The sequence below is a fragment of the Pygoscelis adeliae genome, unplaced genomic scaffold (assembly GCF_000699105.1).
Source record: "Pygoscelis adeliae isolate BGI_AS28 unplaced genomic scaffold, ASM69910v1 Scaffold42, whole genome shotgun sequence".
Taxonomy (NCBI): Eukaryota; Metazoa; Chordata; class Aves; order Sphenisciformes; family Spheniscidae; genus Pygoscelis; species Pygoscelis adeliae.
Window position 1 is genome coordinate 1174130 of NW_008824283.1, and position 15068 is coordinate 1189197.

The following is a 15068-nucleotide window of genomic DNA, read 5'->3' on the forward strand; positions in this document are numbered from 1 at the left end:
AAGTAGAGGCAGTATGAGATGCCAAGTCATAAAAAACTGATGTTTGACCTTTTTTAGGATTATGTTTTGAAACCAAACAGATGTGCTAAGAAGAGAAGGTCTTAAATCATGACACTTAGATTTTGCTTCAAGCCCCTTTCTCTTGCTATTTGTGTATCCTAGAGATCACACGCATTTCTGAACTTAAGTGAAGGGAACTTGGTGTTTATCAGAAGCTGCAAAATCAAAATCTTTAAGTGCAACACAGCTGCACTGTTTATGTTACTTCCAATTAAAATATTCAAACAGTTTAAAAATCAAAATCCGAGGTCTTCATTCAGCCAATTTATCAACTACTTCATATTCTATCATGCTTCACTGGCACAGTAGACTGCAGCTTAAATTTTAAGGCAACTCCCTCAGGACACATTTTTTAAATGTCTCAAAGATCTTTAAAAAGCTCTTTGCCTAACTGGCAGTTTGGACAGTACAGCTTTGTTATAGATGATGAGATCAGTACCGCAGGATGTTATCTGGATAGATCAAAACGTAACTCGTCAGGAAAACACCTCTGGAATTTGATAATGCAGCTCTTCTCCACTTCTACCCAGGAGTAAATGCCTGGAACTGGCATACCCATATTAAGCGAAGCAGCAGCACTGAGTAAAACAACTGCCCTGCATTCTCTGCAAGTTCGGTATCATTATTAGAGAGACGGTTTATTGCAGCATGCTTTATTGCATACCACATTAGCTTTACTTACAAGTTTCTGACATGCTGCAATAGTACCCATCCTGCCTAGACAGAGTTTGGCACTTCTGGAATAGGATAATTTTCCTTCTTCTTGTGCCTAGCTATTAAATCAAATTGTCAGAGCATAGGGCTTACCAGTTACCTCACTTACACTTCAGTACAATTGCGGTGATGTACTGCTTTATTTCAATCATGTCACAATGCTCTGAAGCAGAAACTCAACTCTTCTGGACAAGAAATGCTCAGAAGAGAAATGAGAGGCAGGCAGGAGAAGGGAGAATTAGAGGTTTAGAGTAACTCACCGATGTGATAAACCTGTACAAAGGCTGTCGTCTCTCTGTGTATTTCACTGTGATGGGACTCAAATCGTAACGAAACCAGATAGCTGGGATAATGCGGCCAGTGTGACTGTAGGCTACGTACTCCTAGAAAAGAAAGTGGGGGAAAAATGGCAGAAAATGTGAGCAATCTCATTCCAGATAGAGTGTCTGCAATAAAACTGCTTCTGTGGATCTCGCCGTTACTCCACTGTTTTGTACTAATGATCAGACTGAAAGAAGCAAACAGTTAATTCCTGTATAGACTGCTCATCCCCCATCCTTATCCAATAGGAAAATAAGTTCTTTACAGTCTGATGATGATATAGCTGGGAACAGAGAGTCATGGTACTTACTCTCACCTTCATTCAAAGTTACAGAAGTAAACAGAAAGACTGTCATTGATTTCTCTAGCTTAGGTCTGTTCTATTTAAATACAAGCAGTCTCTAAGTGGTTGCTCTTGAAGTTTTCGTACTGTCAGTATGTAAATCGTATACTGGGATATTCATCAAACAAACAGAATTTAGTTTGCAAGAACCTGAAAATCCCTTCTTGTCCATGCACTCAGAATAGCAAGCAGCAGCTCTGGTCTGTGAGGCCCCCTTCGCATTGGGGCCATCAGTGTCAATGCTTTGCCAACTCAGTATGACTCATGTAGAGCCATGTTTAAACCATGTTTAAAAATCTTGCTGAAAGCCAAAATGAAACTGTATACAGAAAATATTCCAAGCTTGTTCGTGAGAGGAATCTTCAGATTGCCAGTGATAATCTCCTTTAATGCATTTCTTTAATAACAGGTACAGTGCAATCAATCAGCCACAGGACAACACGCCAACAAGACATACTGCACAATGCCAATACGTATCAAAAGTCACATCTTTTTAAACTAATATTTTGTCTGTGCTCTCAGTGGAAACATATATCAAGTTTCAAGGATCAGGACATTTATCTTGGCAGACTGAAGAAAAATCAAAGAAAAGCAGGCTGGGGACTCAGGAATCTAATGAGAGCCATCAGCACCAGCACGGCACACACTGCCTCTTTACGCAGCTGCTCTTCCCTTCTTTAGCCCTACGACATGCCTACCAACTCAGATGACCTCTTCTGTTTTAGTTCTCCTTCACACAGAGGCAAAGACAACCTCATATACTTCAGAAAGATGAAGAAAGGACAAGCAATAGGACACCGATGAGCATGATACCAAGAAGATAATTTTAATCTCTGTGAGCTCAGAGGGAGCTAGTGAAACAGCATCTATCTCCTTCATTAAGCTCATATAAATCCCAAATTTCCCTCTATTTAGTTTTTTTCCATGGATGACAAGAGAAGCCGAATGCAGCTGAAATCCCTAGTCGTGATATTTCAGGGCTTTTAGTGCAGAGGTTCTGCAGCATATCTTGGGACAGTGGCTATCTGGGGAAGTCAGGAAACAGAGGGTCTAGGAGGTAAAAGGGGAGAGGAGACACAGTCCACTCTATTCGTCTCTTTGTACTACTCAATCTGTGCCAGACTATTCCAATGGCTTCCGATTTCTCTTTCCCACTGATCGGTATGGGAGTCAAGGACTAAAGCACCAATAAGAGAATTTTTGTTTTTAATGAGAAGAAAACGCAGAGGCAGCACTGTTTCCCTGCACTTCAGTTTTGACAGAACTGACCTCATTTTTTCCTTCCTCTCCCCTTTTCCCCACCAGCAATCCTGCCCTAATGAGTCAGTCTGGGCTGAACGCCCTCATTTGCAACCATGCTCACAGAAGTGTCAAAAGCTCCTGCTGTCTATTTTCAAAATTACTTTCAGAACTTGCGTTGCAAGAGTCTTATCAGAACAACAGTTGTGACATTAAGCAGAACAAATACATTGTAATCTGAATAGAGGGAGACATCCGAATCATTGGGACACACTGTACAAGCAAGCCCAAAAGTCACTAGACAGGAACATTAATCTGAGAATTAGCCCATGAGAGTCTGTGCTGGATTCTCAGTTATGGCAAACTAGCAGTAATTAGATATTATAAACAGATTCTGGACTTTCACTTAGCAGGTGACTGGTAAATCATTTTAAATTGAAAGAGGCTTTTTACCTTAAAAAGTAAATAGGGTCTTTTTTTTTTTTTTAAAATTCAAAAAATTGATTTTTTAAAATACAAATATCTTCACATTTAATATAAATTAATTAGGAATTATAAAGTTACAATAACTATCATAATCCACTATAATAAAGTAGGCACTATGAAATAGTCAACCAGTACATATTTGCAGCTGCAGGTTCAGTGGCTTAATATCTGAAATCAACACTCGTAAAAAGCTAAAAACTCTGCTAACTTATTTGTCTGATACATCCATCACAATTGAGACTGTTTTATTAATAAAACCATGTGTAAGTGCTGTTTTGTATGTTCAGTTGGATTGCAGTTTCCATCCCAATGCATCTTGACACAAATCACAAAAGCTCCTGCAGCATGTAAAAACCTTCCACACAATTTACAGAAAACTGTATCACTGACGTATAAGAAAGTCAGGAGTAAGAATACCTCTCTCTAGAATTAAAACAATACCACCACCCGCGCTGACAAGCCCTCACAATCCCGACCCTCATAAATGCCAGCACCAGGAACAACAGAAAGGTCCACCGAAGAGCTTCAGTTCCTCCTTCTCCCAGCAGAGGCTACTGCTCACCTACAAACAAATGTACGTGGCTGCAGAGCAGAGGAGCAAGAAGGAGGAGGAATGATGACTGAAGATGCTCCTTGCATCCACTGGGCTGCAATGGGGAGCTTCTCTGAGAACTACCTGCTTCTTTACCTTATTTGCCACAGTATATTGGTATGAGTATCGCTGCTTGCCGCTCATGTCTTCATACACCGTCGGGACTATCTTCAATATGTAGTCATGAGATGCAAGAGCTGCAGTCAGGAAAGGAAAGTATAAGTTAGCATTCGGAGAAAGGAATCACAGCCTACATAACATTTCAAAGTAAATGTGCGAAATCAACTAAAACAATTAAGTCACAGAAAAGGTATCTCCCTCCTCCTTATCTCAGGTTCTGTGACGAAGTGACAATTTCACATCCTACATTTATGTCCTTTGTACAAAACTTTGTAAGGTACTCGGATGACACCAGAACCAGCCCACCGTTCTAAGACTTCTGTAGCACCACGACCCACGCAGATGAGTTTGGGTCACTTGAACCCTCCTAACTGCTTGCAGCTATAAATGATAAGACTTACCAGCACCACAAAAAGCTGTCCTGGTTAAATCAAGAACTAGCTAAGGTTAGAGCTGCAGCTCCCTGAGCTTCTTTTGACAGAAAAAGCTGGGGCATCACAACCTGTGTAGTCCCATTCCTTGTGCACCCATCTTTCTTTCTCTTCTTCCTTCTCCTACAGCTGCTTAACAATTATTCATTTTTTTCATTATTTAAATGGTTTGTGCCTTTTTGTGTGTCTGCTGAAACAGTTCTAAAACAGAATTCTAAATTATTTCTCTGTAGGATCCTTTGGCCAAGTGTAACACAATGACATTTGGCTCCTGGAGGAAAAAAAAACACAAACCACAACTGTCTAGCTTCAGGAACAGCCATAGAAATTTTGTTCCAAGTGGACAAGACTGATGTCCTGCAGGAGCCTGAAGACTTGAAGGAGAAAAACTACACTGAATTGTAGCATGCACTGGAAATTTCTTTTTGTGCTGCTGGTCGTAAAGGGCAATGAAAACGTCTATCCTTCCAGCCACAGGGTAGAACTTAAGGTAAGCGCTAACTTGCAACACAAGAACAACGAAAAGTTCTGCTGGTGGTGACAGCAGCAACGGGAAGCTATAGGAATAGGATATGGATTAAAAAACCTCAGTAACTCTGAGTCGGTCATAACGATCATAACAGAACTGGAGACAATGTCCAGGTTGCAGAAGGGCTGCAAAGGACCTTTTGGGCTAAGACTTCTCTATGGTACTGGAGAAAATGGAAATGTCAGTCAGCAATGTCTGGATGATTTTGGTTAAAGAGGCAAATTAAAGACTTCTGGATACACCGGTGTTGCATGAATGGCCCTGTTTTCCCTCCTGCAGAGAGTGGCTAAGACCTGTAATCACCAAGAATACGTACGATTTGAGCTGAGTTTGTCTGCTCCCTCCAAGGCATTGAATGCTCCATGAACGTTATGGACCTGGAAAGCAAAAAGGCGTATGAAGAAACTATGCTCTGACTTGGTGCTCTTGACCTTTGCTTCCCTATCCTATGCTGTAACAAGGAGATCAGCCTGATTCATCCTTTCCGAAAACAAAGCCTCAACCCAGTAAAAGATGACCTGAAACATCTTTCAGTGACCATCACCACAGAGGTTGGTTCCAAGTAAAAAAGTTGATTTCACAACGTCTTACAAGATGAAACTCCAAAACCACTCCAAAGCTAAAGGAATTGTAGTTGGAAGAGGCCAGTTGTGACATTTCATTGTGAGATATTTCCTAAGAGCTTTGCATAGTTAACTGTGAAATTCATTTATCAGGCTGAAAGGGAAATAAATGGGAGTCATATTCAGGTTAAAACTCAAGAGCTCTCCTGTAAAGGTAGCTCATGTCAGAGCAGTTGGGCTTGTACAGCTTTAACTCATTAGCCCAGCTTTCACACCACACTATGCCCTTGGAGATGGGAAGGACACATGCCGACACTGCCATCCATTCAGCTTTTCCTGCAGCTGGTCCCAGGCATGCAAGTATCTGTTTGCCCAGAATAACAGGATTTCCATCCCATGCCTTCCACATACTATGACCTGGAGTCTGATGTCCACCAACAGAATAATCAATTTGTGAACTCTCTAGACAGGGAAAACCCCACAGCAACAGCTGTAGATTAGAGGTTGCATCATTCACATAATGCACAGTAAGCTCTACAGAAAAGAAATAACTCCACAACCTAGAAATTCCTGACCTTAAGCCAGACAACAGGGAAGAAGAGTTCGGAAGAAATATTTGGTCATGGGTGTGACAGAGTTTCACCTTACTAACAGGGCAATGCAATCTCCTTCCCAGACCTTCTCAACAACTGATAGCATGTGGATGTATTTTTCTCATCCTAATGGCTGTTTCCCTATTCTGAATAGTACGGAGTGGATGATGGTTTGGAGGAAGCAGCAACTGAATCCGTTTCTCTCCTGAGAAAGGAAATTCTAGAGAGACAAAAACATCAGCAAGGTGCTGGTAACAAGCACAGAGCAAAAGCAACAGCTGAACCTTCTACAGTGCCTTTCAGTCTGCTGGCATTTCAAATATTTTACACAACAGCAACTATTTCCAAACTACACATGCAGACTGTACATATTCTTTACTCATTGTAAAAAGCATACGAAGAAAGAGGAGCCCCTGGTCTGGGCTACAGTATTACGTTCCATTCTTGATACAGCTGAGAAGTAAGTCTCTCATAGCATATCTGGGCCAGAGACTTTAAGGCCCGCTTCAAACACTCTAACAGTAAATATTTGAGTGGTTACTCAGCAAACAACTGTATCTGTCCTGTAAGGCACCTGTATATTTAGAGTTACATTCTTGTCCTTGGCTCCCCAGCATCCACACTTCTGTCTATATGTAAAAGTTGTCTGCTCTGCATCTCTCTACACAGGGAGTTTGCAAAGCTGTGAGTTACAGAGCTTCCACACAGACAAAGCCACCAGACATCTCCAGAACTGCCTGCTTCTGTACCATCAGGTCCTTTGGTGCATTTTCCTCTCTTGTCTTTGCAACACAGATGGCATTTGTAACTCCCAGTCTGATGTGTTACCATGATTTTCCTTGTGGAATATTCTGGACTCCCATTACAATACTTGCAGTTCACAGATTGCTAATTAATCTCTGCTCTACAAAGTGCACAGGTGTGTTCCTTGGGGGAACATACTTGTTTGTACGTTGCTAAGTACCTGGAGGGACTTCAACAAGGAGTAAGCTTTTGGCCACAGCAACAAAATTGCTTTGCAACAGAGAACTTAAGCAAGCCTGTTTAGCCAGACGTTCTCAGGACTGTCCTGCACTACCAAGGCCAAATCTAGTGCTTGGAGTAGTGGCACAGGAGTCTAGTCAGTGGTTTAACAGTGCCAACACTTTTCTCTCCTGCAACACGGACCTCAAAAAGATGCTTGCTAGGGCCCTGAACACCCTAACCTTTAACCTCTACAAATACATGCAAAGACATATAACTGGACATACAACTTGGGCAGAATCCAACAGCAGGCTAAAATAACTTCCAACCTTGCAACTATCAAGGGAAGACAAGACCTCTTACAAGGTTAAAACTATGATTATTCAACCCCATGATCTAGCACTCAAGAGAATTTTACTATTAAAAATGTATAATCTCCTACTTTCCCCATCTCCTTCTTTACTGGGTTACCTGACATGCAAGAACCTCATTGGTTTGAATTTTGGTCTCACCTACATGAGGGAAAAATCTACAAAAAAAAAAATCTACAAAATCTACAATGTGCGTGAACTACTGCTGAAGAACTGAAGCTCATTCAATGCCAGGCGACATTTAAATTTCTATTTCAAACAGACTGTTTTTTCTGGAGAACACAGCAGGTACCTTAGTGGATCATTCTGGCAGAGTTTGTAACAACCTACAAAGAACTAACTCCCACCACATGACACAAGCGAATGAGAAGCTCCTCACCCTCTTTAAGAAATATGAGCATATACTACATCAAAGCAGGTGGAGACAACCCAAAATATTCAAAGGTGTACCTAGATAGATTTAACGTTCTCCGTACCTGCTGGCTTTCTACACTGCTTGCTGAGTCTTGGTAGCACCTGTTTAGTGAACATACCCTTCTTTAATTTGTGCTGTTGAACTCATGTTTGCCTACAGGATCAGCAGCACCTACATGCTCCATTCTTGTGTATGGAGATGATGAGTAGTTATTTTGAACTTTGAAAATACTAATCGGAACTTGTCCAAATCAGGAGCCAACTACACGTTTGCTAGACAGGTTTCTCACCACCAGAACTGAAGACGCTTGCTCCTTTGCCCCCAACTGTCCAGGCTTCTCATCTCATTCATGCTGATATGCACTTCAGCTCCATTACTCAAAGACTCCACGATAAAACAATGGGAACGCTACCTTAGAGCACTGATTTCCCACGCAAGCTACAGAACTCCCTATTAGCACTTACCTAATATTTTTCATAATCTCAGTGTGCTTTACAGACATTAAGCCAAGCTTATTTATATGCTAATATTTCAGCGTTCCCACACAAGATATTTCCTAAAAGAAGCCGGGAGCAGAATCAGAAGACTACAAAGCAACGCTTAGACTTGTTAGCATGAAAAAGGGTTTTGGAAGTGGGTGTACAAGAAGCAGACTAATGAGACGTCTGTGCTGAGGAAAGAAGATTACAGAGAGACTACGGGTAAGCAACGTTTAGGATGAGTCGCAAACTGGGTGTGCACATATATAACTCCCACCTATGATGCTAGCTCCTTGGAAGTAGGCTAGAGAAGTGCTGTAATCTGTCCTTATTGAGAAATCAGGAATTATTACATAACTTGCAACACCTGGTGAAACTCTATCAACTGGGCAAGTGCACACATTCAGCTTCTTCCCAGCAGGGAACTGGCAGTTCTAAGTCTAACTTGTGTTTCATAGAACAAATTTGACTAATAGGTGTCTGCTAAACAAGTACAGTGAAGTGAATTGAAAGAACTTGACCGGTGCCTTGGTAAAGACAGTAACGAGCACACATCTTCCCTTAGTATACTCACTGCTTCTCTGCAAAGGCAGTCAAGATTTGTTTGCTGTATTAATACTGAAAACAGTACTGCATAGGATTCTGCAAAGCCATGAATCCTCATTTCTACTCCCTGCAGGAAGACAGCCACATAGTTTTCCAAAAGCACTTTCAGTTTCAGATGAAAACAGCAAAGTTACTCTATGACTGAACACTGCTCCTTCCTGAAGTGGTAAATGTGGCACGTAAGCAGTTTGCGAACTCTTCTGGACTGAGTATATATTGCATGAATACAAGGGATGGGCTTGCTTACCCAGGCTGTCCTTTCTTATGTCCTCCCCACACTGTACATGGCCCTTCCATAAAACCAAAGTGTCTAATATTAAAGTCACTCTCATTGCATTCATTCCCCTAGAGCCAGGGAATTTTCAGGGAAGAGAACTCACCTGTAACTTGTCTCCAAATGAGAGCTTGTGGATGATGTGAGTCATGTCAGGATTCTGAGGCTGCGCAGTGGCACTGTGCGTTGAGACGTGAAAGTTACCAGGGACCTAAAATTAGTCAAGACAAGGAAAACAGGATTTCACATTTTATCCCTCAAGGCATTGCTAGCCTCTGTGATATGAAACGGAAATGCCTGGATCCATCCAGCCTGGCAGGCTGTATCTACTTAGCAGCGGACAACCTCTGGCATGTCAGAGAAAGGCTCTGAAATACCTTCCTGCATTTGACCAACACCACCAAACTGCATACAGAGCAGAGACTGGTTACATCCCGCAGCCCAAGCGTCTGGCACCCTCACATTGCTACTGCTGGTGACTAGGAGGTGATGAGCGGATCACTCCCAACTTTAGGGACTCCTAACACTTAAGGCTATGTCTTTCATCCCTATTAAAATAAGATTCATGTCTCTGACAGGCCACAAACAGTTGCTTAATGTTTTAATCCCACATCTCGCATTTGTAAATGGGCCCACTGCTGCAGAACAACCCAAGAAAGCTGTGGATATATTCTTATTGTAGTACTGGTCATGAGCAACCTTACATTTGAGAAGGCTATGCGTAAGAATGAGTTTTATCTAAAAAGAGAAAAAAACCCACCAAAACCAACGGGGCTTCCCATACAAACTAAGCTAGATTTTCAGCTTCTACCTCTGGCAATAGCCCTTCCAAGTACAAGATTTTTTGTTTTTAATTTTTTAAAGGGAGGGAAATACAAAGTTCTGAAAAATACAGGTTTTACCTAAGGACTCAGTTCCAAGACAGAAAATGAGCACTGATGTCATTCTGACGAGATCACTCTAGCATGCACACACTTTTCAGGTCACTAGTCCTACTCCCTGAAGTCTTTCAGCAGATTCAGCTCAATCACTGTTATGGAGGGTGGAGGAATTTTTTCCTATCGAGAAAAGGTTGGGAAATTAAGCAACACTGAGGAGCAATCTGACATGGCCTAAGACAAGTGTGGGAGGATGGTTATACAACTGGTGCCCATTGTGCTCTCTGCAGAGACACCTCACCAGCAGGGCCACGGGAGGTCACATGCCAGTTCCATGTGCTTTCAGGAAAGCTAATTTAAATGACTTGAGGAACAGCAGTGCACTCCTGGGAACACTTTCAGGTGTGGACACAAGCTGTGTCATACACAAGCTTGGTAAACAGGGTGGCAGACTCTGCAGTAAGTAGTGCACACAATCGTCTCACTGTTACCTTGTCCTCCCTCTTTAGGTTTGAGAGTAACAGCCAAGTGCAACCCTTGGTAAAGTTTCAAAGCCTGGCCACGTCCCACTCCAGATACCAGCTCATACTGAAGCCTGTACAATTTCTGCCAAGGGACTGCAGACTTCCAGCTCACACACGAGAGGTTCAGGTTTTCAGAGCCAGAAGTCCTGGGTGAGGTCCCCTCCCTCTGACAGCAGTCCCAACCACGATATGAGACAATGCCATTAGTGGCCTTTCACAGATTAAGCAGTGAAGGGAGCTCCTCACTGCCACATACAGCAAACTCCTTTTGAGTTGCTTTGGTGAGCAGAACACACCACATCTAGCAGGCAAAACCCCAAGTATTCCAGCTCTGTGCTTTGGGAATTAACAGAACAAGAACTACCTTTCAAGAAGCCCTTTCCCAGTTTTGTGGGTTATCAGCTGCCAGTAATCTTGGTGGCTTAGGGGTGAGGAAAGAAACGTCCTCTTTTTAAGTCCCTAATCCTTTCCGTGCCACAGAATCAATAAGAGGTTCTGCCTGTTATTTTTAGATGCAATTTAACATGACCTGGGAGGAAAAGAAGGGAAGTAGGATTTTGTAGCCTGTGGTACATGAGGAGGCGTGAATAAAGGGTGTGCCCTTCTTAGGACATCAGTGGGCCCCACCACTGCCTCCCCCTCCCCAGCTAGTCATCTCCAGCATTACATAGCAAGATTATTCAATTCTGAACACACCCATCCCAGAGAGGAGCCTCCTCCAGGCCTGGATTTTCATTCTTTGAGACAGAAGCGGAGCATCCCGACAAAGCATGCGCAGAGGCCGTGTGCATGTATTCCAAACATCTCAGCACGGAGCCACTTCTGTTACGCTGGCACCCTCTAGTAGGGAACATTCCTGTCATTCTGCGGCTCTCGGAACAAAAGAGCACTTGGATAGAGACATTGCCAAAGACCTCTGCACAGTGAGTCACATTTTGGATGTGCAAAAGTCGTGACGAGTAAACACAGAAGCCATTTGGCATTTGTGGGGAGTTCATACATCCCCTAAACATTAGGCTGCTGCACTGAAAGAGACAGCACTGGCTGCAACACAGAGCTGCTCTCTGCTGTTAAGCAATGCTATCTCGATTACCTGTTTTGGAGAACTGTCTTGGTTTCGGCTGGGATAGAGTTAATTTTCTTCCTAGTAGCTAGTACAGTGCTCTGTTTTGGATTTAGCATGAGAATAATCTTGGTAACACACTGATGTTTTAGTTGTTGCTGAGCAGTGCTTACACTAGTCAAGGACTTTTCAGCTTCTCATGCCCTGCCAGCGAGAAGTTGGGAGGGGGCACAGCCAGGACAGCTGACCCAAACTGGCCAAAGGGGTATTCCATGTCATGCTCAGTACATAAACTGGGGGAAATTGGCCAGGGGGCGGCAACCGCTGCTTGGGAACTGGCTGGGCATCGGTCGGCGAGTGGTGAGCAATTGCATTGTGCATCACTTATTTTGTATATTCTTTTATTATTATTATTATTATTATTATTATTATTATTTTCCCTTCCTTTTCTGTCCTATTAAACTGTCTTTATCTCAACCCACGAATTTTACTTTGTTTCCTCCCCCCGCCCAATTCTCTCACCCATCCCACTGCGGGGGGCAATGAGCGAATGTCTGTGTGGTGTTAAGCTGCCTGCCGGGTTAAACCACAAGCAGAATGAAGAAAAAGCCTGATCTAACACATTCTCTGTGGGTCTAACTATGCAGCTTCCTCGCCCCACACTGTTCTGCAGCACGGAGAGACTTAACCTTACCACTGATTAGGGACATGAACGTACACTCTACAGGAGAGACATTGACACACAGATTTTCATGAGCATTTTACAAATGGATCTTGCTAGCATTTCCCCAGCCAGCACACACTCACCCACTGTCATTCCTACTCACCTTGTTGATGCTGAAATGGCCCTCAAACCTGCAGCCATCCCCATTATTGAGAGGTATCTTCATTGAGTTGTCAATATGACCCACTTCGTGCCTTCCCATTTCATCTTGGATGTCTAGTCCAACTACTGCATGGGTGGGAAGGGAGGAGACAAAAAAATCAAAACAAAAGAAGCAACAGGAAGGTTGCATAGGAAAAGCATACACTGCTTTTACTGGGAAAAAATCCACATCTTTTTTCCTGACATTTGATTAAACTGTGCTAGTAACGTCATTTGTCAAATGTTAATTGTTATACCAGCTCTTCAGAAAGAACTTTGTAACCAAACTTTTCAGACTGCCTATTTGACACAAATATACCTCCCATATCCTGCCAGCTGACTGCAATCTCAATTACACAAATAGAAAAACTTCAGGTAGACAAGGCAGGTGATTTGTGAAAAGCCAACAACTAGCTGGTGCATTCTGAGTTACGAATGAAAATTGGGAGGTTTCTTGCTCCCAGACACAAAAAGGTTGCTATGAAAAAAGGAAATGAGACTTAGAAAGAAGCCAGCGAGGGACATCAGCCACTAAAGACGTGCTGCAGAGCAAGCACAGGGTCCAAGAAAACAGGTGTCCTGGCCTGGAACAGAAAGCGATGTGGTACTGGCAAAGGCTGCAGCTACTTGACCTCCATCCACCCTGTTACAGAAGAAGGGCCACTGTACCAGTTTGGGCCCATTTCAAGTATTACTTAAAATACAAAGAAAAACTGATAAGTGAAAAGGGGTACTCACATTCACAATGCAGGTTTGGCAAACTGATGTTCAGATTCACTTCTATTTTACCTCCACTGTCTTTGTCTGGGTCATCCACGTAGAGCTCATTAACTCTGGAGGACAGAAAACCCAGGTGGGTTCAGGCACATTGCTACTTTCCACAGGAAAAAAATCAACAACTTGCATGGGAAGGGAAAAAAAGGAGACTTTCAAGCAGGGGGTTTGACTGTGTGACAGCTGCGACAGAGTTACAAGACAGAGAGCAGGAAAAGCCCTCCACAACTGTATGGGGGCAAATCACGATTTAATTTTACTTCTTGCTTCGCAGGTGCAGGAGGCTTTGAACAAGTCCCTTGCACCAGGACAAGACAAAACTCCTGCTCTGATTTATGCTTCCTTCCCCCTTCCCTAACCTGAGTTTCCAGAGGTGATACAAAACAAGAACCTAACGTTGAAGAGGTGGCAGACTAGCATGCTAGCCCTCTGCATACCTGGGCTGTTACTCCTTTTAGGAAAGAAGGAAGCATGTGTTTTTCGATTTGTTTCATAAATAGTTTTAGAGAAAGGCCGCTCTCAACTATCCCACAGGAAAGGTTATTTGTGTAACTGATTGCCTTTTGTTATTGTCACCCAGTTGACAGAGCAGTAGCAATAGAAGGCAGCATGACATACTTGTATCTCTCTCCTTCATATCTCATTTCAATCTATGAATGGTAACCAAAAGCAACGACTAAAATTGAGGAGAGGATTTGAGCCAGGAACAGATGGGAAGAAACATCCTGGACAGCAGGATCTAACACACTATGCAACAGTCTCACAAAGAGTAATGTTGTTTCATAGCACCCACAGTGCTGGCACATATTTCACAGAAGACAAAATACAGATATAGAGTAAAAGGAATACAAGAGTATAAATATTTATTGTTGGCACATACAATCCATCTGACACATAAAAAATAAACCAAAAAAACCCAACGCAAGCACAGCCGAATTAGCTGAATGGTCCTAGAGAATCCACTCCAGGGAAATTCATCACACTGAACCAAGAAGAGATTACCTAGCAGCTCTTTCTCCCTCAAAGTCCAACACTGTTCAGCCTCATCAAATAAGATTTAACAATTTATCTTCCAGTCAAACAGATTATAAAGCTATGGGAACTTATGTTCAGGCAAGCTACATAAAATAAACTACCTTCACTAGTAAGTGCTCTGTATTGCTTTTATTTAATGCTCAAAGTGCACGAAACCCTTTGACAAGCCCTTGTTGAAGAGGCTATATGCTAATAGACAAACCAGGGCAGCTACAAGACAGATTCAAAGTGATTTTGCTCTGGTGATACATCTCTGGACCATAATGAACTGTTTGCCCTGTGGATTCAGAAGAAACAAGCCTTCACACCGAGAAACACACAGCTGCCAATTTTTTTGGAGGTAATTACTCACAGGTCAGTGGGGTTTACAGACACTCATTTAAAACCAGCACAGCATTTGTCTTCAGCTTCACAGCCCTACCTTTCTCTGTTTTTAATTGGCTTGACAAGTTGCTTGCAATCATTACTCAACGTATTTTTCAAGTGATTAATAAAAATGACACAGAGGGAGGGGAAAGATTGCTCACCAGTGACCTAGTTAGAAGCTTCTTGGCTGAGCCCTCTTCTCCTGGGTGGAATGCATTAAACCTTCTACGTGTTTATTACTGGCAGATCGGGTAGCGATCGGGATTAAGTCATATGTCCAAATATGGTTGTGAGGACCAGCTCCAGCCAGGACAGGCATTAATCCCCCCAAAGCAATGTACCTTTCTGCGCTCTCCGAGCCTGCCCATCAAGATCCCAGTTGCCAGCCAACCTGCTTCATAACAGCACCTGGCTTCTTCCCAGCTCTTTGCTGCCCGAGATGTGGGCCATGCCCAGCCAGTGCT

General features: G+C 42.8%; 1 protein-coding gene across 1 annotated transcript in view; it reads right to left on the reverse strand.

Annotated features, from left to right (window-relative positions):
* The window catches only part of ERGIC1 (endoplasmic reticulum-golgi intermediate compartment (ERGIC) 1), a 72269-nt gene that overhangs the window by 7403 nt on the left and 49798 nt on the right, over positions 1-15068 (reverse strand). Inside the window, exons 4-9 of the mRNA XM_009318553.1 lie at positions 13168-13262; positions 12392-12516; positions 9206-9310; positions 5152-5212; positions 3852-3952; positions 1035-1157 (exon numbers count right to left, since the gene is read on the reverse strand). Of these exons, the coding sequence (XP_009316828.1) occupies positions 1035-1157; positions 3852-3952; positions 5152-5212; positions 9206-9310; positions 12392-12516; positions 13168-13262 (610 nt within the window). The remainder of the gene's footprint in view (positions 1-1034; positions 1158-3851; positions 3953-5151; positions 5213-9205; positions 9311-12391; positions 12517-13167; positions 13263-15068) is intronic.